At 39.9% G+C, this 26,010-nt stretch overlaps 1 protein-coding gene and 1 long non-coding RNA gene across 5 annotated transcripts in view; one reads left to right on the forward strand and one right to left on the reverse strand.

Moving 5' to 3' along the window:
• The window catches only part of GLIS3 (GLIS family zinc finger 3), a 482,116-nt gene that overhangs the window by 51,461 nt on the left and 404,645 nt on the right, over positions 1 to 26,010 (reverse strand). For all 4 annotated transcript variants that reach the window (XM_037997443.2, XM_037997446.2, XM_007969360.3 and 1 more), the window contains 2 exons: positions 22,505 to 22,649; positions 3,183 to 3,351 (listed from right to left, as the gene is read on the reverse strand). In XM_037997443.2, coding sequence (XP_037853371.1) covers positions 3,183 to 3,351; positions 22,505 to 22,649 — 314 coding nt within the window. The remainder of the gene's footprint in view (positions 1 to 3,182; positions 3,352 to 22,504; positions 22,650 to 26,010) is intronic.
• LOC140712923 (uncharacterized) lies at positions 10,893 to 22,049 on the forward strand. The gene is made up of 3 exons (XR_012094770.1): positions 10,893 to 11,186; positions 14,795 to 14,948; positions 21,974 to 22,049. It is a non-coding gene; the product is annotated as an uncharacterized lncRNA (long non-coding RNA).

Consider the following 26,010-nt stretch of genomic DNA (forward strand, 5'->3'; position numbering starts at 1 on the left):
AGAATGTCCTTCTTAGGAGATTGCTACTGAAGTAATTAGGGGTAATTAGGGTTGCTCAGTTATCTGCAACCATCTGTCAAATGGTTCTGCAACAATAGGCAAGAAAACAAAGAATTCTCAAAATCAGAGAGAGAAGGAGAGAGAGAGAGAGAAAGAGAGAAAGAGACAAAGAGAGAAAGAAAGAGAAAGAGAGAGAGAAAGAAAGAAAAGAAAGAAAGAAAGAAGAAAAAAAGAAAGGAAGGAAGGAAAGGAAGGAGGGAAAGAAGAAAGAAAAGAAAAGAAAGAAAGAAAAAGAAAGAAAGAAAGAGAGAGAAAGAAAGAGAAAGAAAGAAAGAAAAAGAAAGAAAGAAAGAGAGAAAAAAAGAGGGGGGAGGCAGGGAGTGAAGGAAGGAAGGAAGAGAAAGAAAGGAAAGAAAGAAAAGAAAGAAAGAAAAAGGCAGGCAGGCAAAAATATTGACAATGGGTGAATATGAATGCAAGGTATATACATGGGTATTCGTTGTACTATTCTTGCCATTTTTTAAAATATGTTACACACTTTCAAAAGGAGCAATAAAAAATACAAAATAAAATATTTAAAAAAGACAAACACACAAACTCAAGCAGCAGGAGCAGCTAACGAACTTACCCACAGCCAAACAGTTAGCAACTGTCAGAACTGGGATACAAACTTCAGGCATTTGGGTTGTGATAGTCGTTGTCTTTGACTCCGATAATAGTTAAAATCTTTTTTCTACATGTATTCTTTTAAAGGCTGTGTACAAAAAGGAGACTCAATGATTGTTTCTGTCTTATATTCCTGTTAAAAGTCCTTATGACCATAGATAAGGAGGTGCAGCGAATGGAGGTTCCGACTGATCATTCCTGAGCATCTTGATACTGTGGAGTAAGATTCTCAGCCAGGCAGAATGAAATGAGACGATGAAAAGTCCATGGTTAATATCATTTAGAACCCAACAGAAAACTACAGCAAATGTGTGTGTGTTTTTTTTTTAAATCTTAATTTATAGGAATATATCAGATAAATGAAAGGAAAGATTTCCTGTCTCCAATGTCTGTGAACTTAATGGATGGTTATCGTTTGTGCTGCTTTGCTGATAGATCCTGTGGGAGGAGGCTAATGATTTGTTTACACTTTACTTTGTGCACAAAACTGTTTTACAAAAGTCCAACATCTTCTGATTCATATTTCTAACTGCCAGACATATACACATGGATCTTTTATAAATCACCTAGAATTCAAACTCCTAAAGTCAGTTTCTTATTCCCTCTTCTTCCCCTTCTCCTCCACTCAATATTGTTTTATCCTCCACACTACCACACTCTTTTTGTATTTTTCAGTTTCTATTAATGACACAATCTTGGTGTCTGGGGGTAAAACTCATAAATGAATTTTGGTCCCTCCTCTTTGCTCCACATATATATTAATGATTGGTAATTCTGCCTCCTAAATAATTGCTCTTGAATAAATTCTCCATCCTCACTGCTTTGCCTTCCTTCAAGTAACCATATTGCTTACAAGGACTCCTGCAATATTCTTCTCCTTGTTTTTCCTGTCTCTCCTTCCAAGTTCAGTTACTCAACTATCTTGTCACCTGAATTCTTTTGCTGTAATGTCAATCTGATTGTGTTTCTCTCTTAACAAAGAAGCTATAATGGTTCTTCACTCCTAGCAGGATAAGAGACAAATTCCTTAGCATCAAATACACAATTCCACGTGAGCCAACCTACTATTATCTGACTTCATCAGCCATGTACGCCTGGATGCTGTCATCCCAAGCTACTGAGACCTTCCCTGACGGTGTCCTCTCTGTTCCTCACATCTTGCATATGTTCTTCTTGCTGCCTGGGATGCTGTGCCCTGTTGAGGCATCCAGAAAAGCCTTAGTCTTCCTTCAATGCCTACATCACTGCGTCTTTCTTTCCCTCGCTCCCTGAGACAGATTTAGAGATATCCTCTTTAGGCTCCTGTGGTATCTCTATTACATCATTTAACCAAACAGCCTTATGATGCTTCATTTGAATGCCTGTCCTCACCATTCAAACCTGTAAAGACAGGAGCATGTTTTAATAACTTTTTGGACTCCAACATCCAACACAGAGTCTGACACATAGAAGGTATTCAACAGACGTTCATTAAACAAAATAATATTAATAAAGGGAGAAAGGCATAAACAATAAAATATATGGTTTATCAGAATTAAAACCACAGATTACCAAACTCATAGGTCAGGTCAACAATGATGGAACCAGAGATTGCTGGTGAAATGAAAGATTCAAAACTTTTATTCCTGCTGCCTACTCAACCCATTATTTTGTTAAACAATTGCCCACTACTCCAAGCTTGCGCAGAGTTCCTACAAGAACTTCTTTTTCCTCTGGATGTCTGGGAGTAACCAGGTAGGTCAACTCAAGCCAGACGACAAGTGGAAAGAGGTGACAAGAGGTGTGTTGGGCAGCTTGGAGAGACTGAAGCGTCCAACCTTCTTCCAAAGCTACCTGTACTGATGCAGCCGTACACTTGCCCTTGAGCAAAAGAAGTTCATTAGAGCCTGGTCCACAAAAGGGGAAGGAGATGGAGAAGTGAGAGATGCAGACTCCTGTTTTGGTTTGTGGTCCACAGAAACACACAACAGATTGGGAAACAGAAGTATGAAGGGCTTTGAAAGGTCTCTGGGGCCAATAAAGGAGTAAAAATATCATGAAGATCATGGTTGTTTAAAAATTTTCTCCCAGAAGTCCTTTATGAGACTGATATTAACACTAAGTATTCAATGAGCAGCCTATATAAAATCCTGTGCCCTAACAATACTGATTTATGTGGCGAGGGCACCATCTGATATCGGGAAGTGTTTCGACCTGCACATACATTACCTTAAAACTGGGTTTCTGAAACAGACCGAGGAAAGGTAGAAAGACAGGGAAATTCTGGTGTGTTTCCAGCATCTGAAACTTCAGCTGGCTATTGCCAATATCATTTCATTTGTTTTCCCGTAGAAAAATGAAACAGATAATGAGATATTTGGTCCACGTGCTTTGTGTATGTACTTTTAAAATGTCACCTTTGGGTAACTCAACCCACCAACGGATTATTAATAAAATTCAGCAACTGTCAAAGCACTTCTCCGTGGAGGGAGGTTTGGCGGCGACACCTATTAGGAGAGAGAGACAGATGGCCTTACCTCTCAGCTCCTGCGTCCACAGCTGTGAGTGGAGGTAACTGGGAGGAGGGGTTGTGGGGGCTCCCCTGTACATTATGTCCTGGAGAAGGGTGACTGACAGGATGTGGGGGTGGCACGGCCCCAGCAGCTGTTCCACTTCGGCTTGAATAATTGCTGGAGAAAATGGGAGCTGAAATCAAGGGAGAACAAACATGAGACCGTGCCCGAAGGAAGCCCACATTTTTTAAATACCAAAGGCTGACAGCAAGCATATTTGAGGGGCTTGTTTGTTTTTCTCTCTGTGGTTTTCAGGGAACAGTTCTCCCCTTCTTGGGTACACACAGCTTTTATTTTCGTGGTGGAACAGGTTCCTCCAGAGCTCACGTTTGACTCGCTTCAGGCTGACGTTCACGGCCTGTCTCCTAAGTGTTGCCATGCCCTGCCAGTTCCCTGTCTGGACACTGTATAATTAGTCAATCTTGTACTGTTTGCATCTGTGCCAAGGTCTCTGTATTAGCACTTTTCAGTCACAGGGGATGAGAGTCAGGTAACAGAATATTTGGTCAGCTCACCGAGAAGGGCACAGCACAGGCCTTCTTCCTCTTCTCACTGCTGCAGTGAGCCACAGTGAGTCAGCTGGGGTTCCTCTCTGTCACTGCTAAATCAATGTAATGAGAACTGGAGCTTCCCTGATCCTAGCGTGAATGTAGGATCCTACACCCTTTTAACTTAAGAGTCTAACTAACCCAGGGAATTTTCCTGATGGTGTGATGAATATACTTGGCCTTCATCAAAGAGGAGTCTCTCAAACTACGAAAACACAGCTCTGGGATCTTCCCCCACTGTTGCCTGTTATGACACAGAGAGTGAGTTACAGCCCCATTCACAGGGGCAGCCTAGCCTTCGAGAACTGTATACGACCTCAAACGTGAATATGTGCCCATTTAGATCAGCTAATTGGTACGATATCACAGAAGAAACTGGGGCTTGTCACTTTCAGAGTCTATCAGAAAGGTTCCCTCAGTGTCTGGGACCTACTCTGTAGACATCTCATTATGCTGCAATCATAGCAGCAGCATTAGGCTGATTCTCTTCACTTTCCTTCTTTGTACAAAGTTATGCTGAGCTCCATACCCATTTCTGTTCTTTTTGAACTTACTCTAATATCAAAGAATAAATGGATTTAAAAAAAAAATCAGGTTCAGGATTAAGAAAGAGAAGCCACATTATCAAAAAGATTTGAGGGTTTAAAAGTTCAGGGAGTTGTATTTTTATACCAGTACCACTTTTCCCCAACCTCTCCAGGATAGAATGAGTACCCCAGATGACCTAGCCCCCAAAAGCTTAATCCAAAGGAACAAGAGTTCAAGTATTTCAAGGAACATGTAAAGAGGCAGAATTACCATCTTCCCGCTCAAAAAGCTACTGACAAGGGTGTGATCTGATTTGAAGGGTTTATTTCTGGTAAATCAGCATTCTGTCAGATTAACTCTTGTCCTCAGAAGCCTGTACCCACCACAGTCCTCCAAAGAGGTGGTAAGGCCTGAAAATGCTTACCAGCTCAGAAAGGCAAGGCTGAGCTTCTGTTGTGTGCGTCAACTTCCGTACAAGTTGCATATTTGCAAACTCGCTAGAGTCACCTTATGAATCACTAACCTCATTTATGCTCAGCTAGCTCAGGGAACCACAATTCTGCTTGTATTCCAAATAATAATTTTACCCAGGGGAGAAGGCTGTTTGGACTGACTGTGGCAATAGTTTCAAAACTGGTGTTTGTCAGCATGGAGCTCGGTGTTTTATATACTATTCCAAAATCTGATGGAATAATAAAGGTCACAGAGATACTGTGAAAACACAGCTAACTTTTTTTTTTCTGCTTCAGTGTAGAAATGTGAGCTCTCTTATTTATTTTGTTGTAGCTGCTGAATGCACCCGGTATTTATTTTTCCCCGGAGGTTTTTTTGTATGTATGTGCATGTGTTTATCACAAGGGAAGCCTTGCCCCTGCTGTTTACAACTCAATGGGCAACAAGGAAACTTGGTGTGCACACTCTGTGCTCTACTCTACGGTCCAACAGAAAGTGTGCTGCTTCTCAGAGGTCTATATTAGTTACACTTGGCATTAGCTACAATGACACAGGCTGGGAAATTGGGGATTGTTTGTAGCCTGCCACTTGCTCAGAGTTAAGTCTGGTTTAGGACCTCTCTTTCATCCCATTTAACAGCCAGGAACAACCATCCATCATCTGCCTGTCCATCATCCATCTGTTCAACCATCTATCATTCAGCCATTATTTTTATATTCAATATTGATTAAGTGTCTATTACGTGCTTGATACTCTACCATATGTGGGTCCCTGTCCTTGGGGAAACTGTAATTTAGTGAAGCGAGTAGACCTCTCTATATCGGTTTTACCAAAATACCAAGACCTATTAGTGTAAATCATTGGACGGTGTTAAAAGCACTTTAACGCACTGTCTTATTTGTGACCCCACAATGTATCTGGTCAAACCAGACAACTGACCACACTCATGTATTATGACAATTTATACTGCTGAGCTTTTTTCTGTGATGTCCTCTACCTTTTTCTACTCACTTTATTATGTTTGCTCTATATACAGAGTTAACGGTGTTCTTTTTATTCTTCTCTTAGCAGGCAATTATTCCACAAATATGTATGGGGTACCTATGGTGTGGCAGACATGAAGCTGGGTCCTGGGACAGGAAACAAGACATCCTTGGTGCCTGGTATCTCCAAACAGCATCAGTTCATGTTCATTGAGTAAACAATGATGAACAAGATATAAATGCCAATGGAATGTTGGGGCTCAGTGACTAGGACAGGGACAGAAAGGAACATTTATCCACCAACTCCTATTCCTCATCTGTCGACAGTTGCCCCATCGGTCAAGATTAATTTGCTCACACTTTCAGGGGCACATGTACCAGAGTGGCTAAGTGTTCTCACAGACGCCCGACATCAGGGTATCAGAGAAGCCTCAGGGCAGAAATCCAGAGGGACATGGTGCAGTTGAGGAAAGGTGCTACCAAGCTATGGCTGGTACATCAGCTGGCTGCATTAGCAAAGGCCACTAGAAACAGGTGGTGAAGGGGATGCTAGGTGGGGCACACAAGGTGTCTGGTATAGGGCTGAAGGCTCCAGAATGTGCCTTCCAGCTATGCTGGTGTTGACTGACTGCCAATCAAGCCCACGTCAACTGGGTTGACTGACCAGCAGTCAAGCCCACATCCATAGCCCTTCCCTTGAATGCTATGGCTGGTGAAGGGGACAGAAAAGGGCAGTGGTCCTCTTTTAGGGCCCCATGAGAATAAGAAAGGGAGGGCTTTAGGGTTCGATTTAAAATCTGGATTTGGAAAATGTACTGAATAGTTTCTTATCTAGGGTGTAGGGAATCACTTCTCTGGAAAACAAGGTCTATGCCTTGCCTTTGTTTTCTGTATTACAGGAAAATCTTACTTCTGGTGACATTACAACCTAGTAGAAGCCTGTAAGTCAGTGTCTACATGAGAGCACTTTGCATGCCAAGTCCATGCCATGACTGCTCATTGTAGACGTCGCTTGTGACCAAGATGATGACCAGAAATCTGGAGGAAGTAACAACAGACACAAGCATGCTTTCCAACATTTATCCAATCCCCATCTCACATACCCTTCAAAAAAAAATGGACAACACTCTGGAATCAGAGAGCTGTGGCTTCAACAGAATTGTCCTTTGTCTCTGCCAATGATCCACTGTGGCACAGGAAATGCCTCTTTTACTTAACCTGACTACTAGGAATTTCTGACCATATCACAGTCACGCATCCAGAATTAAATCTTTATTACTACAGTGTAGGAATATTTTTTTATTCATCCATCCTTTCAAACACAATTTTTCAGCACCTACTCCGCACCAGGCAGGTGCTAATGTCTATTAATGTTCTAAGTCTGAATACCTGCCGACTTCATACAGACTTTCCCACCACAACATATGGTTCCAGACAAATGTTCAGGTTTTGCCAAGTGATTTTTAACCTCAGGAAGAAAATCTCCACCTTAGAGTAAAACTGCAATGCCATTTGCAAAAGGAAAAACTTCCTTCCATACACGTTCAAAATAATTTTCCAAACTCAACCAATAGAGCACACAATGTGGCCTATCGACCAAAACATAAGGAAGAGAGCTGATCCCTCCAGAATACCGGGCAATATTAACAAAACTGTTGTGATCAAATCAGCTGACACACACAGGCTGCCCCGCAGGAGCAGCCTTCATTGTCTGTGTCAACTCAGGGGTCATTACTGCTTTTAAGGCTGGAAGAGGGCTTATAAGTGAACTTCCAGACATAGCTGATGACTGGCAGCTGGAACAACTGATTAAGCACAGCAGAGGAACATATTGGAAATTCTTATTGCTTTTGTGATTAAGAGATGGTAGTCTCCCTAAGGAAATAAAAGCCTGTTCTTGAGATGAATATGTGAGACCTGTCTTCATCAGACGGCCAGGAATTGGCCTCCCTGCTGCCATGGGCTTTCTCTCTCTTAGTGACCTGGCTCACTGTAGTCTCTCATCCATCTACAGTAGAGGTAGGTGGAAGTAACTCAGTTGAGCTTTATAATTTTAACACAGCAGCATCTGTTGATCTATGTGGTTCTCAGGTGTCATCTCATCGGCTGCCAGGGCATTCTAGGTGGCATCTATAGCTCAGGTTAATTTGGTTAGTATGCAGTTCTCTCTTTGTCCAAATGAAAACTACTAATCTGTATTTCTAATGGGTATAAACAGGGCATCCTTGGGGTTACTTCAGCTGTAATATATTTATTGTGTGGATGGAGGGAGGTCAAGAGTGTTAGTAGCATCTCCAAATAAAGATTACTTGTCTCAGGCCATCGCCAGAGCGGAGGAAAGCTACCATAGGCATTGCTTGGTAACAGTGTTTTCATCATTTTAGAGGGAAAAGGTGAAGACCTGGGCTAAGGTATATTAAAAACAGCCAATATGAATTCTTGTTTAAAACTATGTGAGCAGCAACAGTCCTGCTTCTCAAGCTTTAATGTGCAAATAAATCATCAAGGTAAAATATAGATTCTGACTCACTAAGTCTTGGGGGTGCTGACATTCTGAACTTCTAACAAACTATCAAAGTCCCTGGTGGTGCTGAGGCTGCTGGTATGGAAACTACACTTTGAGTAGTAGGTGCTGGGGATCTTGTCTCAGCTTCATTTCATCTTCTTGTTGACCCTTGATACCTTGGAATCAATAGTTAAGATTTATTGAGCATTTATAATGTGCAAAGTTCTTTATAAACAATTCCCCAGTTTACTGATGAGGAACTTGAGGCCTATTCTGGTTCCTGGTTAAGTTACCTGGCCTAGGTCACATGGCGGGCAAATAGTGGGGCTGGAATTCAAACCCGGGAAGCCTGATTTTATTAATAGATCCCATGACCCTGCCCACCACCCTACATTGCCTCCCAAAGGCAAGAAAGATTCAAGAAAAGGCATAGAAGTGTTGTATCAGTGCCCCTGAACACTCTGTTTGCAAAGGCTGCTTGTTGCCAATGGCCACTAATCCCCCACCACAAACAACACATGAGTAGCTTTAGCCATCAAACTGTGGGTTAGAATGCAAAAAGGATATTCCCATTTCTGTTTCTGCCCATCCTGAAAGCAATTTAACATTGAAGAGAGAAGTTTTCCAGCTCCGAAAATTATTTCAGGCAAGAAATTAACTGAATTATTTGGTTTAGAAAACAAACAGCTGGTAAGAAATGTGCTTTTTCCCAAATAAAGATTTCAGATACTTGCCAGAGGCATATTGATCCACTGTTCGGAAAAGAAGAAAGGCAGGGAAGGGTTATTCATGAGCAATTAGTTATATGCATCCTTTACCACAAGCAAGAATGATGTTCTGGGCTGAAAGGCCACCAATTGTCAATAATGCACCAAGGGGAGGTTTACTGTGCGGATCTGCAACCACTGAGCTGCTTTGTAAATCTGCACTGGAGTCACTCATGGTTGCATTATGGCCATGGTGCTGCTCCTCATGAAGGCTTGCTCTCATAGAAAAGGGGGAACCGGTATTACCCACAGACTGTGAATTCACATGTAAGTAGTGCCAGAGTAATGTTGAGATCCTGACAAATGACATTAGTTGCTTGGTGGCTGGAACATGGGAAGAGGTACTGGCTCACCATTCATCTCTTGGGCAGTATTTCCAGGGTCAAGGCACAGAAGATAAGCTAATCAATGACATCAGGGTAAATGAGCGTTCACAGAAGCACTAAAATGAACGGGAAGCCCCATGTGAATGGTGAGCTCAATCTTGTCTCTTTGTCTCTCTCCCTGGAGAATTTGAGAGCTGGGAAAAGTTCAGGAACAACTGGACAATAGAAATTCTGATTCCCTCCGCCTCATCCGAAATTGGGCACTCTATAGAGATAGTGTCAGCGTGGTTATTGTTATTAACAGAACAAAGCATACACAATGTGAGACAGAACTGAATTTGAATCCTAGCCTTAGCAATGTGTCCTAGGCAAATCACTTAGCCTAAGGTTTCAATTTCTTCATCTTAAATAAGGATAATACCTCACTGGACTGTGAGGAGGATTATAGCAGGAGCAGAAAATACTTGGCATACGCCTGAACGCCAGTCAAGTGCTCAAGAAACCATTGTTGCTATTATTTGGCTACTTATATTATTGTAATTATTACCATTATTAATAGAACTAGGGAAAGATAAGGGTACCTGTTGCTCCCAAATGGTAAATCTTGAATAAAGTATGACCTCCTATATAAACTACAGATGGAAGAATTCACACAAATATAAACTGTGCTGTTATTTTAAAAATGCAGAAGAGTTTACACATCATACTCAAATAAGCTTTTTGTTGTTCCATTTTTTTTTATACGAGTTGCTATAAAGTGGGGCCTATGAAAGAATCCTCAAGGGTTAAAATGTACTTTATTTTGCAGGAGTAGAGTAGTACACACCTTTGAGTTACAACCCATAATGCGTTTCAGTTTAAAAGATAACAAGTCATTTTCATGCATGACTGCACTTCGTTAAGGAGCGAAAATGGGCTGTTACTAAAATGTCAACACAATTGTCCCTCTTGAAGCTTAGTTTATCTCGAAGTATTTTTATACTTTCAGCACTTCTTTTTGTTTGTTTCTCCAAGAGCATAAAGATCCAGAATTTTCAGGATTCAAGAAAGACTTTCCATTCAGGCATTCTGAAGAAAATTACCAATACTGGGGGTGACTCAGGTTTTGGCCCCCAATAGTGAAAATACAGGGTCTGATATCTTCTGTGGTTTTTTTTTTTTTTTCCATTTCACCTTGGAGCAATTTAATTGTGTTGTCCTTTAATGAAAAATGCTCTCTGAACCTAAATTCACAAACCAGAAACAGATTTCTAGCAAGGAAAATACCCTGTCAGGGTCACTTGGAAGGCTGCATTTGGTATTGAGGTTAATTGGAGAACAGGAGAGAGGCCTCAGCTAATCTTAGCCTTGCTGACAATCAGCAGAAGGAACCAGTTTTCTTTTTTCTTTCTTCTTAATGTCTGAGCATTTCCCCCCTTCCCCTGCCTCTGCATCAGGAAGGGCATCATTCCATATTCTACCTGTATTAGGAAAAAGTAGCTTCTTAAGGGTTTGCACAGTCATCTCTCTAATCTTTCCCTTCTCCTTCTGGCATGAATACTTTCAATATTGCCAATCCCTAAAAATCTATTATTTCTGCCTGTCTTTTTTTTCCTTCCCACTTTGCGGGATACAGTATCATTATCCAGCAGCCCTGATAAGAGGATAATGAAACAATCCCTTCTCAACTGGATCGGGTGACTGTCAGACTAAAATGACACCACCCGTACATCCTTGACATGCTACCCTAAGCTAATTGATGGCAAACATTGGCAACGTCTCCGGTACACGAAGACAAAGAAAACATACTCATGTCACCTGATGGGAGAGCTACCTGGCAACGGATAAACAAGTGTGTTAGGGAGGCATTCTATTAAGGTAAGTGAGGGCACGGCTCTGTAGAACATGCCTATTAACTTTGAGCTTAAGCGTGCTGCTATTCTCTAGGGAACAGAAATAAATAAAGCAAAATGAGAATTTATTGATGTCTGGACAGCTACATGAATATTCAGGTTCTCTTACAAATAGATATTCCCCCATGAGCTCCAAACTTCTGTGTAGGCTGCCCAATTACATTTCCACATCATGCAGCTGGATTTATAGCCAGGGAAGGGGTGTTAGTGTTTGGAAGAGGACACAGGCTTATATGCTTTTCTGGAGTTCCCTACAATACAACTAGAAGATAATGGCTGATGCCATCCACATAAATGTCAAAAGGTACCATCAAGCATTCCTAAATACCAGGTCTAATTAACTTCATGGTAGGAAAAGCTCCGGAAACATCTGCATTTCAGAACAAAGACATTTTGTTACCAGTAGAATGGCATCATCTGGCAGCTCTATCAACTTCTCTGGGACGAACCTTTCATACAGCCCTCTTAGGTCTTTCCAAACAATGCATGACACAGCTAACCTCAAATCTCCTACCTTTTCTGTCTTTTCTCCACCTCCCAACCTACCAGCTACTCACCCTCAAAGGATTCATTACACAGAAAGTCAATAAAATAACTAGAACGAGCACACGATTCAGACTACCCTGTGGGAAATCTGTCATTTCCTCCTGGTCTGTGTGTTATGTTAACCCTCACTAGGGCAGAGTGGGAAGGCAGAAAAAAAGGAGAAAGATGGGGCAGACGTGGCCAATCACTTCTGGAAGTTCTCACAGAAAGATCCCTCACCTTTTTTTGGAAATAAAAGTTTTACTTGGCCACAAAAAACAAAGTTGCAGTACAAAATACTGGGTTTCCAATCTCCTCATTACTCATCCCTCAACTATCTCCTACCTGTACCATGTTAACCACAAAAGATATTTCCTCCCTTTCAGAGCGTGCTGGGACAATCCCACCCACTCTACTTTCACGTGACTTCTAAAATCACTTCACAGTGAAGGCTTCTTGGAAATAGATTTTTAGCACAGACAGCCAATCTGATTTTTAATGCACTATTATTCTAGCCAACGTCAAGGGTTGACCTACCAACTCTGAACTCTCTCAGAGAGCCTCTCCCCTTCCTAGATGTGTAAAATGAAGTGACAACAGCCCTTCTGGAGAATTATGGTATAGTGAGGAACTCACAGCTTTGATTATCATGAGCCCTGGGCGAAATGGCATCTATAAGCTGGTTTCATTATGACTCTAGAGAACCCCCTTTCCTCTTTTTTTCACACTCTGACCACATTTCCATTTGGCCCTCAGGTACTTCATGTCACCTCCTAGCTTACTTTACTCTCAAGATAGATGCTAGAAGGCACTTACATGCTGTCATGAATTTATGCCCATATACAACATTTTTTTCAAATCATTTTTATTTAAAGGCTTTTATCTGTATCTGGAATGGAGGGTTCAGCCTTCAGTTATATCTATTTCAAACATCCTTGTTGCTGGTAGAAAATATATTTTGAGGAAGCAAGCGATATCCCTGTTAGAATGTGACTAGCTGGGTCCCTAAAGTTCAATATTTCAATTACTTGCTTTACTTCAGGCTTTAATTTATATGTCTAGGAGAGGCTTAGATTTTCGAAAACATAATCTTTGATATTCAAGAATTTGAGATACTTTCCTTTCTAGGAAAAAAATCTTGGGCAGAATAAAACCAGGACTGCTCCTGTCTCTGATCTCTCTGCCAGTCTTTAGCACCTCATAACTAGAATGGAGCCCCACCCATCCTGTGGCAGCTTCTTCCTAAGTGAGAGCCACATTAGTCAGTGCTGCCACAATGGCCCAGGCTGCTTCTGCAGGTGTCTTCTTGTAATTTGTTGACTTTAACCAGTAATAGTTCCATTTGAGGGCCACTACTTTTGCGGTTCCATACAGTGCCCTGGGAGAACTACGAGTATTGGGTGGTACATGTGTTCTGGATGCCTTCAATGGAAACAGCTCTGCCATTATCTGTTTTAAATATTGGGCCTTAAAAAGTCTCCAAAAACCCATGGACTAGAAGACTACTAAAGTATTTGCTAAATCTAAAATATTATGGGGATCAATAAAATGATAAAACCTGCATGTATTACATGATCCTAAACTGTCTTATAATACATTCTCCTCTTTAATTCATTTCAATTAATCAACTTTACGGATGCCTTGATTTCACTCAGTCATTCTGATGAATGTCTCAGATGTTAAGTATAAAACAGGACTTGGCAAACCTTTGCTTTAAAGGAGCAGACAGTAAATATTTTAGGCTTTGCAGGCAAGAGGCAATGTTCACATTCTTCAGGCAACCATTCTCACCTAAAGGCTAATAACTTAAACAATTTTTTTACATTAAAAACTCCTAAAACCATCCTTAGCTCTCAGTCATGCAAAAACATGGGACAGGCCAGATTTGGCCTGTGGGCCATAGTTTGCTGATTCTCAGTGTAATAACTGTTGCATGCTAACTACTAAGAACCATCATGCAAAGACTAGGGAACTGTTTTTGAAATATGAAAACTAAATTTGAAGTAAGCAACAGTCAAGAACAGTTTTTTTAGACACCTTAGAGTATATTTTGAGATAAATGACATGGACTGGAAGAGCCTATTTACAAAATGGCCTCAGGACAGGGGCCACACCCCAGCAATACCAAAACAAGGAGTGTGTAAAATTGCACTGGCCAAGGCCATCAATCCCATTTCTCCTTTTCTCCACCTGCCTAACTGTCATCACAAATTCACTGTTCATTAAATTCATTTTTCAAGCAGGCAATGGCACTCTGTACAACCAGTATAAGCATACTTCTACTCTTCATGGCAACAAAAAAAAGTCTCATTTGCAGATCAGAAAATGGGCCTTAGAATACAGAGGCGCCAGTCCTCACCTTGACTTAAATTCTTCTTGGAAGGAACTCTTTATGTCAGCACATCTGTTACTACCAAGTAGTAGCACCCAGCATAAAAGACACGGATAGAAGGGGTTCTATTCACTGCCACAGACATTGACTTGGTTCACAAGTAATTATCTAAGATTTTAAGCAAAGGGGAAAGAAAAAAAGAGAAAAGAACGTGAGCATCTGCCAACTGCCGGGCAGTGTCCTAAACTCTTTTACGCTATCTCATTTAGTTCTTGTAACAGTCCTATGAAGTCAGTATTATTATCATTATAGAAAAGGAAACATAACCTCCCCAAACTGAATATCTAGGGACTGGAGATCCGGAATTGGAGTTTAGATTTAGCTCCATGTTCTTTCTGGCATAGCATGCTGTCTCTAACAAAACAAACCAACAAAACAAAACAAAACAAAACAAAACAACAACACTATTTTTGAATGACCAAACCCTAGTAACCATCAATACACAATTTTGACATTGTGAGTATGGGGGCATTGCCACCCCACTGATGGGTTTGTAATCCCAATTTGTTTTTCTTTAGAGAGCTGCAGTAGATTTCCTTAATTAAAAAATGCCATGTGAACTACTGGCAAAGTAGTGGAATACGAAATGTAAAGAAACATATTACACTTTTCTTTTATTCTACTGAACGATGTTGATTATATTCCCAAAAGTTTAGGCTTCCACTTTTCCAGAAGAAGAAGAAGGAGGAGGAGGAAGGAGGAAGGAGGAAAGAGGAAGGAGAAAAGAAGAAGGAAGAAGGAGGAAGAAGGAGAAGAAGAAGAAAGTAGAAGGAGGAGGAGAAGGAGGAGGAAAAAGAGGAGGACAAGAAGGTAGGTAATCGGTAATCTGTGGCACCTGTTCTCTAATTTTCAGAACTATAGCATGTATTTTTATAGTATTTAGATAAAAGCAACAATAATTACAACTACTAGATGCTGAACACTTACTATGTTTAAAGAACTCTTTATGTAATTTAATCCAGCAATTGATCGCACTAAGAGGAAAAGTTAGGTTACAGGAAGAAGTATCATTTCCATTTATAAATGTTACATTTGAGCATAGATTGGCTAAACCTATGATCACAGGGATTGTACAAAACATTGTCAGTAATGCAATTTAAGAAAAAAATGCCGCTGCCATGATACATGCTTGTAATCTCAGAACTTTGGGAGACCAAGGCAGGAGGATAACTTGAGGCCAGGAGTTTGACATAAGCCTGGGCAAGACCTTGTCTGCACACAAAATAATTTTAAAAATAAATTAGCCAGGTGTGGTGGCACACACCTGAAGTCTCAGCTACTCAGAAGGTTGAGGCAGGAGGATCACTTGAGCCCAGGGGTTCAAGGTTACAGTGAGCTATGATCATACCACTGCACTCTAGCTTGAGTGGCAAAGTGAGATCCTGTCTCAAAAGAAAAGACACAAAATACTGTCCATTCTTGCTTTTTGTATAGCTATGACTCTGAACCGCGTTAGTCCTCCAGAACTATGAATCCTAGATCATTACTTTCCCAACTGCAAAATCTTCTAGGTTAGCTGATGCATCACATCTTTCATGAAGTACATCCACTTCTCAGAAATGTTTGATAGGTATCCCTGTTAACCAGCTTGAGGAGCAAATTCCTATGCGCGTTGATGAGACTATATCCCATTTTCTTCTTAATCATGAAGAGTCCCCTTTTCTGAAGCCACTCACTCCTAGAAGGCAGAAATAAGGACTTTCTCTATGTCCCCACGGAAAAGGTTCCAGTGAAGCTTACAGACCCCTCACTTCCTAAGGTGGGGCTAGGTGTTAGTAGAAACTCCAGGGTAAGACTCAACTCTGAAATCCAGAGCTGATGGGTAGTGAGTATAGAAGCAGGACATGAGCAGATAAGTTCACTAGAGAGAACAGGACTGGAGTCTCAGGAGCAAACCCAGGTCACAGCTAGAACCAGGGAGTTCTGGAAGCAAGGCAAAAGCAGCGAGGAAATTTAGGTAGAAAATCTAAGACTCCAAGAAGGCAGCTGCAACTTCTGATGAATCAATGCCTGCTGTGAAGGCAGCGTTAATGGTTTGAGTCACGGCCAGGGCACCTGAGCAGGGCAGATCAGCCCATGACAATATTGAGGAAGACACCATAAAAGCCAGTCTTCTGGGACAGTGCTGATAGCTGTGTGGAATGAATAAATTCCACAATACTCTCTCTATTCAGTGCCTGCAATATGCTCTCTTATTACTGTAAAATATGGCAAGTAATATCCAAGTTATAATTCATTAATGTCCCTTAATTTAGAGTCTTTGCTATTCTTAACATTGTCAGTACCCATACAAGTATAAAAAAGATGAAATTTCACTGTGGCTACAAACACCCTGAATATGAACAGTTTTTTTTTTCTTTACTCTTCACATGAAAGAGACATAACCACCTATGTTTTTCTTTCCTTGGAAGGTAAATTCAGTTGAAGCAGAAAGTCAGAACTTTAGACTTAGCAGTCTGGTCTATAACTTCTTAACCATAAAAAGTATTAGCTTCTCATTTCAGAAATTCTATCCTGAATTCTGTTTTGCCACCCTTAAGACCTGCTTCAGGTACACCTCAAAGTATAATAGACCCAACCTTCTCTTCTCATATTCCAGTTGATTACTGGTGAAATTATACTCATTTAACTTTTATTTTAAGTTCAAGGGTACATGTGCAGGTTTGTTATATAGATAAGTTTGTGTCATGGGGGTTTGCTGTACAGATTATTTCATTGCTCAGGTATTAAGTCTAGTTGTTTTTCCTGATTCTCTCCCTCCTCTCACCCTCCACCTTCCAACAGAAATAATAATATAAAAATAATCAATACTTTTCCCAATAAGGATAAAGCTACAATTGCCCAGCCTCACTACTTGCCTCTCCTCCTCAATGAGGTATGGAATTGTTTTTGCTCACCCACAAAAATATTTTTACAGCAAAACTTGCACATATTGTAAAACTGGGTAATTCAGCTTAATCTTGCATGAAAAACTAACATGAATATAAGGGAATAAGTGGATATGAAAAATTGAAGCACCAAATTAAGCAGCCTGCAAACATATAAAGGCATTAACATTAGCTGCATACATGCAAACGTGCCCTGTGCTGGCTGGGAATCAGAATCTTCATTTTCTTCAGCTGAGTGGTTATAAGATCTCATTCTTAATCAAAATATGAGCAGTGCCATTATAACGCCGCTGTGGGGTGACAAGCAAAATATCCACCTATAGGTTTTATGTAGTGAGAAACAGAAATAGACACTACAATGCAATTCTAATTCTAACTCCTCCCAGTCAAGATTCAGGTCATGTTTTCCCAGAAGTCATATGCCTATATTTTATGATCCAGAGCAATGGCTTTCAAAGGGTGAAAAACATTTGACCAGCAGCAGCACCTGGACCAGCAGCACCTGCTGGTGTCACCTGGGAACTTGTTAGAAATGTCTGGCAGAAATTCAGATTCTTGGGACTCACTCAGACCTTCTGAATCAGAAACGCTGGGGGTGGGGCCCAGCAAACTGTATTTTCACAAGATTTCCAGGCGATTTGATGCATACTGAAGGACTGGCTCAAGACTGGGGGGGGGGGGCACAATTAACAGGTTAAAACGACCAGTGCCTACAACAGAGAAGTATGAGGCTTGTTCCTGACCTCAGCATTCTCCAATCTTGCTCGGTGGACCATCCACAGATGCAAGAGAGGTTACAAAAACTGCAAGATTTTGATAGCAGTTCAAAGGAATGCTTCACACAGACTTTGCCAAATGTTTACCTTTAAATCCCTTTTGTGCCCCAAGTTTCCACCTCCTTCTGACCAATTCCAAAACTGTTCTGCTGCTTTTTCACCTTTGTAAATTCCAAGCACAGCAGTGCTTTTGAAGTTAATGCAAGTAATAACTATGCATTTTTATAATGTTCTATGTCTTTTTAAAGACTTTTACATAGTTATGTTGTTTAATCTTCACAACTCTCCTATAAAGTTTAACCTACTGGGAAATGTGTGTGGTAGTTTAGAACCCTCTAATAAATCTCTAACTTAATAACCATTTTTTGAGAACAGACTATATGAGGCACTTTTACAGAAAATTATTTCTAACTCAACTCTGCAAGCTGTCCCATGACAGCAAATATACCCAATTTAAGAATGTAGAAAACGTACTAAAACATATACCATAAAATTACATTAAAATGAAATATTAACTATTTCACAAATTTATGTTAAATCCTGTATAGATTTTTATATGGTGCTATTTATTATAAAAAGTAATAATATTGTAAGAGAGAAGCCATCACCTCCCAGTCAGGAGGGTAGAGGGAAGAGAACAACACATGACTTCAAATAATCCTCCTCCCAAAAAAGTCTTTTTCCTTCTACATTTCCCTATATTATCTGAAAAAAAAACACCTATTTTTTTTTTTTTTCAGAAAAATCTAAGGTTACATTCAAAATTTGGATAATTCAACAGGACTTGTAAGCTCTAAACATAACACTTGTTTTATAACCCAATACAATTGGAATCAATAAAATTCCCTTCTTCTTGTAGATTTCTCTTGTTTCAACTGTGTTAGCTCATCCTTGATGAGTAGTTTCTGTGGGACTCAAACATCTCAACCACACTGGCCTCTATGATGTCTTCATGGCTTAGGTCATCTGCTAAGGTCATGTTTTACTGAATTTGTAGTACAGCTTCTGTTTGAAAGGAGCCATAATTTTTGTGATCACTCATGGGACAGATGATCTTCCATACAGCATTCACTGTTAATAAATGGACTCCCTGCCAAGACCAGGCACTGGTCCACACTGTCCATGATATCTCAGACTCACCAAGTGTGGGCTTCTATATACCATTAGTTCATCACAGGTGTTCACCAGAAGATCTATACAAGTACTAAGCCTTGAAAGTGACATTCACACTTCGATCTACAGGCTATGAAATAGTCCCTCTTAGATTATCAGATAAATCACCTAAATTTACAGGCCTGGCCTGGGGCATTATTATATGGAACACAGAACCTTTGAACGAAAGGGCAAAGAAATATAAATGAGCCATCCTTGAGGCCTGCTCATTGCTGCCTTGGCCTTCCTGTTAGGTTACAACATTGCTCTCAGGTTAGCTCAGAAGCAGGCTTGGAGAGCCCTGGGATTTTCAGAATAGTAGACAAGTAAACACTTTAATTTTATTAAAGTCATCCTCAGCATGGCCTCAAGTGATATTTGGCTACTTTAACCTGGGACACTATTATCTTTCACAGAAATAAAAGTATTTTCAGGCAATCCTTTCTAATCAAGCTCTGTATTTTCAACCTGACAAGTTTGTTTCAATGAGGGAAGGAAACACTTCAGGAGATGTGCAAGACGGGTATGTTCCAGAACTGCTATCTTCCCTGTTCATCTTCATGCTATGCAAACTATCCTTCTCTTAGAATGTTATCAAGCATCATAAACTTGACAAGAATTTCCATTGCAAAACTATGACTTCTTCACACCACAAGTCCTCAATCAATGTGGCTTCTGAAAGATTATAGTGTTCAAAGGCAAATTTTACTGCCTCCTATTCTATGCCCATACATACTCAACGGGTTTCCATCAAAATATTTTTGTGATAAATTAATTTACTAGCACTTAAAGGTAGAAGTGACTGACAATCATTAAACAAATGTTTTCTTGATTTTGTATAATAGAACATAAAAGGGAATAACTCCAAGTACTTTTGCTATTTAGCCAAGTCTTAATCTTCATCAAATTGTCTTAACACTTCAGACTTTACATTTAACTAATTGATGAAGTTTCCTTTTGCACCTTTGGCATTTTCATGATTTGGCTTCTTTCCATAGATCTAGGGCAAAGGTTTGCAGCGGATGTTAATACGTACTCCCGACAAGCACATTTCTAGAACTTTAAAAGAAAGGCTTACAAATTTTGTTTTGTAATTTTTTTCCCCTGCCTGGTTCTGCCTCTTGGTTTGTTGACTACTCTCCAAAACAAAAGGCATACTTCATTATTTTAAAAGGAAGAAAGTGAGAAAGCAAAATCATACCTGAGGGAAGGAGGAATAAGGAAAGAAGTAGGGCTCGGGCGCGGTGGCTCATGCCTGTAATCCTAGCACTTTGGAAGGCCGAGGCGGGTGGATCACCTGAGGTCAGGAGTTCAAGACCAGCCTGGCCAACATGGTGAAAGCAAGTGTCTACTGAAAAAATACAAAAAATTACCCAGGTGTGGTGGTTGCACATCTGTAATCCCAGCTACTAGGCAGGCTGAGGCAGGAGAATTGCTTGAACCTGGGAAGTAGAGGTTGCAGTGAGCTGAGATCATGCCACTGCACTCCAGCTTGGTTGACAGAGTGAGACTCCATCTCAATTTAAAAAAAAAAGGAAAGAAGTAGAGAGGGGTAAACTTTCACAGTGATAAGCTACCTGGAGAAGTAAAATTCTGGGAACAAAGTTGAGCAAGATGGTCATCTGAGTGTTTCAAGTGCTCTCAGAGTTACAGAAAATGTAGGTCAACCTGAAGACGCTCCACTGATGGCTGGAGCAACTTAGGTATCCTTGCCCCTTAGGAGGCAAACCTACCACAGCCGGAGGCTCAAATTCCAGAGCTCAACATCTTTTTGAGGACCAAATATAGAAAAGAGTCATGGACAAAAAGTGGACATTTGCTTGGAATGGCAAAAACATTTCAAGCTGAACCTTAAAATATTTAAAACTCTAAAACTTTAAAAACACTACCAGACATATAAAAACAGACACCAAGACAAATGTGACGGTTTGGAAAATGAGCCATATGCTGTATGCTACATACAACAAAGGTGCTAATGTTTTCCATAGATATGGATAGCATTGCTTCCCAAACCCATTGCCGAGAGGTTTCAATATAGCCAGACCAGCCCATCACTAGAAACTGTTTATATTGGATGTTAGACCATTTTTCAGTCATTTCTGGTTAGCATTGACTGTTGACTACTGGGTTCCAGGTCTTAGTAAGATCATAGATTTATGAACTAAAGTAGTAGGGGAATGCTTTACAGGCTGCTTAAAATTGTTTGTTAATTTAATGTGCTGAAATAAATGTTTATATATCAAATATTGAACAAATCAGACATACAAAAACAAAAGCTAGTCATGCTTTTTCATATACATATATATCTAATACAAAATATTTATGTATGTGTTGGTAACACTGCACATTGATATATTTGATGTGTGTATATGCACCCGTACCTGAAACCTCTGTAAGACTGGTCAACGCTTCTTAATCTCATCTCCCTGTGTCTCAAAAAGCAGAGGCTATGTTGTCCCTAACAGTAAGTGCTTAAAGCAACTGATAAAGGTCCAATGGGCCATTATTAAGGCCCAGTTTTGATGACTGATGCTCTCGAAATATTTGCTTACTGCCTTTTCTCCCTGCATCTGAATCAACTGGGAACTGTCAAGTTTAAAACGTTATACAAGGATGTCTTTCTCCCATTCCACTGCAATGCATCTGTAAATTTTAAATTATAATGGCTTATTCATACTTTTCAAAAGAAAAAAACAGTCTGCTGCCAAACCTGGCTCTGGAATCAGATGGGGGTGGGGGTGGTATCTGCAACTCACAGAAAATAGAAAATTCTCATTGTCTGGAATGTGAAGCTGGTAAATCTTTTTTTTCATCTTCATAGCATGACTGTAAGAGTGTTCCATATGTAAGGACAATCACTAATTATGTTTGCATAAGTATATCACCATTACAGAGAGTAGAAAATGCATAAAAATCCAGGCTGACTAAAAGAAAAATAACTTCCTTATGGCATATTAATCTCTTCTTTTTTTTTTTTTTTTTTGTTTTTTACTACATACATGTAATTTTCCAAATATAGTCACCTATTATTCAAACCTAGGCAGATGGAAGCTGGTCTGGGAGTGTCATCCCATCTCCTTTCCCACAACGGTTGGCAAACATAAATGAACATTCTTACAAGTTGGTCTGCTGTTGTGAAAATTTCCTTAGAGACCTGGGGCTTCCTTTTAAAACATAAAGATGACAACTGTTTCATTAAGAAATCCACATGCAGCCTGCTACCTGCTTAAGGAGGAAACATTTCCTTCGACTCTAAATCAAGTGAGTAAATTTAACATACCTGTGAGGGTTGGGTGCACTGAATTTCTGGCAGAAGTCCACAACTAAAAGAGGTAATGCATTATTTTATTTTATTTCTTTATTAAAAAAACAATCTGCTGCCACACCTAGCTCAGGAATCAGAAGGGGTGGAGAGCAATTTGCAGCCCATTGATAAAGAACAACACAGATGATCTTAGGAAAATTTTTTCTCACGGGAGCATTCCTTTCAACCAGAATAAAAGGCCTAAAGAAGGGTAGCTGTGGTTGGCTCTGCCTTCGCTGTCTTTACCTGAATAGAGGTCAGGCCCAGGTCCTGGGGAGCGTCCCACGGTCCCTTCAGCAGCAGCATCTCTAGGGGAAGTGGCCGGCTGCAGGGGCTGCACGCTGAGGCAATCCGTGAGCAGGTCTGGATGGAGCTCTGTGCTGGACCGCAACTAAGAGGAGAAAACGGAAGAGACATTGATAAGGAAAGCTAGTCCTTGGAATATTTTCCTGGGAAGGCATCATGCTCTATCAGTGCAACTCAACCCACAAAAATTTATCAAGTAGCAACTACGGGTAAAGCACAGAGTCTTAACAGAGTGTCAATAAAAGGGTCAGTTCTCCAATCCTAATAACACCTGGCAAGAGCTTCTGGAAAAATGTGGCTAGAGGCGGATTTGACTTCAGTCCTTGATATTTCCACTTACGGGAACTCAACTTCCTATTATACTTCCTTTTATTTGTTCTATATCTTATCAGAACTTGTAGCGATAACAACAACAAACTCAAGTAGACTTAATCCATCTTGGAAAGTGCTTTTAAAATAGAAACACTGTCATGAAAACATCCCAGAGATGATTAAGAAATGCCCATTGAGATTTAACTCCTATAGATTTTCCATGAAGGGAAAATACTCGGGTTAAATTTTAAAATATTATGGAACATGATTCAAAGATAAAACAGTGTGATTAACAGCAACAAAACTCCAACAGTAAGTTACATAAAAACAGAACAATTTAAATCTTATACATTAAAGAGTTAACATGTAAAAAAAGTCAAACAATAAAAAATGCTAAAATAAACTGTAGGTGAAAAGTTGTCTGATCTTTTAATGAATAAGAATTTTTTAAGTGTAATTGAAATGGAAAAAAACACAATGTAAGATTTAGTGACATAAAAATATTAACGTCCTGCTTGTACAAAAACATAATACCTTAAAAGCAATCTAGAAATATATTTGTTACAAATATTGCAAATGGTAATCATCTTTGGTATTTAAAGAGTGCGTGTATAAATTGATTTTATAAAAAGACTAAACCTTTAGATATAGAGCTAGAGTATGCTTATGCAGTCAACAAACATTTATTGAGTGTTTGCTACATACTTCTCTAGACCCTAGGAATGCTGACTGCTTTTGTCAAAGTTAGACTCTAGATGGGGAAGCAGATGATGAACAAATAAAATATATACAACCTCAGATGGTGATAAATGCTATGGAGAAAAGTGATGCAGAGAAGCGAGACATTGAGTAGGAGTAAGGGATGGTGACTTTAGATAGGGGATATAGGAAAGCCTCTTGGAGATGGCATTCATAAAAAGCTTTGAAAGAAGTGAGGAATAAGCTGTGCAGACCTATGGGGGAAGAACCTGCCTACCCTGCAGTGTGTCTGGATGTTGTGCGGAGAAGTAAGAGTCAAGTAGGGTGAGCGTGGGGCCTGGGGCCTGGGGAAGAGAAATAGATGAAACCAGGGATGAAAGGTGGGGAGGTGGAAATGGGAAGGAAACGTTGGATAAAGCTTTGACATGAACAGAAATGGTTAAAAAAGAAAAAAAGGAGAAACAGAAATGACAATAAACGTGAAAAATGTTTGGCACACTTGCAAAGAAGTGCAATGTTAAAATGTCTTTTTACTTGCTGAATTATCAAAAACATCAAAAAAAAAAAAGTAGTAGTGAAGGTATAGTGAGAGAGGCATTGTTCACACCGTTCATAGGAGTGAATATTGCTACAGTCTAGATGGTATGTGGGAATACGTTTTTCAAGGTCCAGAATTGAAATAATTTGATTCTAGAACTTGTCTTAAGGAAATAGCCAGAAATTTTAAAGAAGATTTTTACCCCCCCAAAATACACACATATATATAATAATAAATAGCATTATGTATAGCAATACCTAATCAGAAAATGTAACTTAAAATGTCTTAAATGTCTACAAGTAGGGCTAATCAATTATTTTACCTCAATTTGATGGAATATTATGTAACCGTTAAAATGATATTTATGAACATAAAAGCAAAACTCAAAGTTTTATATATATACACACAAAATGATAATTACATAAAAATACGTAGATAAAATATCAGAAAGTAATGTAATTGAACATTAAAACTGAGTTTTGCTTTCAGTAGCACTATTACAAACTTATTTCCTTCCCTTTTTAAAGATCCTTTCTTCTGCTTTCTGTAAGGTCCTCTGAATGGGCTACACCATGGTGGAGCCATTGTGACCCCTGTGACCCACATGTACAGGCCTCCTGGAGTCACAAAGGCTGGAGCAACAGGAGAACCACTAAAGAAGAAAAAACAGCTAGTTCCTGCCTTCACTGATTAACAGACCCTGCAACATTCCACCATTCAGATATGTTCCCACCCTACCCTAAAGAATCAATCGACCTTTGATACTATGCCTTGCGACCTCCCTCCACCTCATGACTATGCACATTGTGACATTCTTCCCCTGCCTGAAAAAACTGCCCCTAACTGTAACTTTCCACTACCTATCCCAAACCTATAAAACCAATTCCACTCCCACTACCCCTCGCTGACTCCCTTTACAGACAGCTTGCTCGCACCTGAGTGAAGAAACAGCCTTACTGCTCACACTTAGCCTGTTTGGGTAGTCTCTTCAATTAGGCGCGTGCATAACACTTTCCAAATTTTCTACATTCCAATGATGTACCAAAGCTGGCTTGTACCAATCTGAGGTGTTAATTTTGTGCATCTTTTCCAAACCTTCCATGCAATGATGACAGACTGATAGCTTGAAATCGGTCATAGCGAAAGTATTTACACCATGGAAATTGGCAATTCTACAAATAGGCTTTTTCATCTAAAGAGCTGGTTGCTAAACATTACCAGCACATCGCTGGCAATGACAATGACCAAATTCTGATCAGAAAGAAAGACAAACACACACATACACCAGTAAGTTATTATTTAGAAAGAAGTATTTCCTGGGTCTCAGAAAGCTTCATAAAGAGACAAACACATGCCCAGATCTTAGCCCAAGAATATGAAAGTGGCATAGTGACCCTAAACGTAAGGAAGGGACATTTAACACAGGTAGTGACTGAGACATAACTTTGTAATTTCCTCAGCTGTGGCACATTGCAATCTCTGACCAGGACAGTCTGTATTAGTGCCTAACTCTTTCAGGACCTTTAGAAGGTATGTTTGTTATTTTGGTACTAACCTAACACATGGCATGTAAGAAAAACTGGAAAAAAATTTCAAGGTTTGGAACGAGTTCTGGTGATCACTTTTAATTTATCTTCCATCATTAAAATATGATCTGGGGTCCATATGTTTTACTAAGGGCAGACATGGATGATTCTCTGCTTTCTATTACTAACTACTCTAGGGTTTTACAGTTATCAGTACCAATGAGGTCTTTGCAAGGAATTTCACGGCTAGGGTTACTCCTGGCATCAAAGGCAGGCAATTCTTTCTTAGCTTCACTAAATATTCATGTTTTCCAACAGTGTGAGTCCATACAACTTTGTGGTGAGGGTTAATTTGGTTTTCTCTGGGATTA

The sequence above is a fragment of the Chlorocebus sabaeus genome, chromosome 12 (assembly GCF_047675955.1).
Source record: "Chlorocebus sabaeus isolate Y175 chromosome 12, mChlSab1.0.hap1, whole genome shotgun sequence".
NCBI classification, from domain to species: Eukaryota; Metazoa; Chordata; class Mammalia; order Primates; family Cercopithecidae; genus Chlorocebus; species Chlorocebus sabaeus.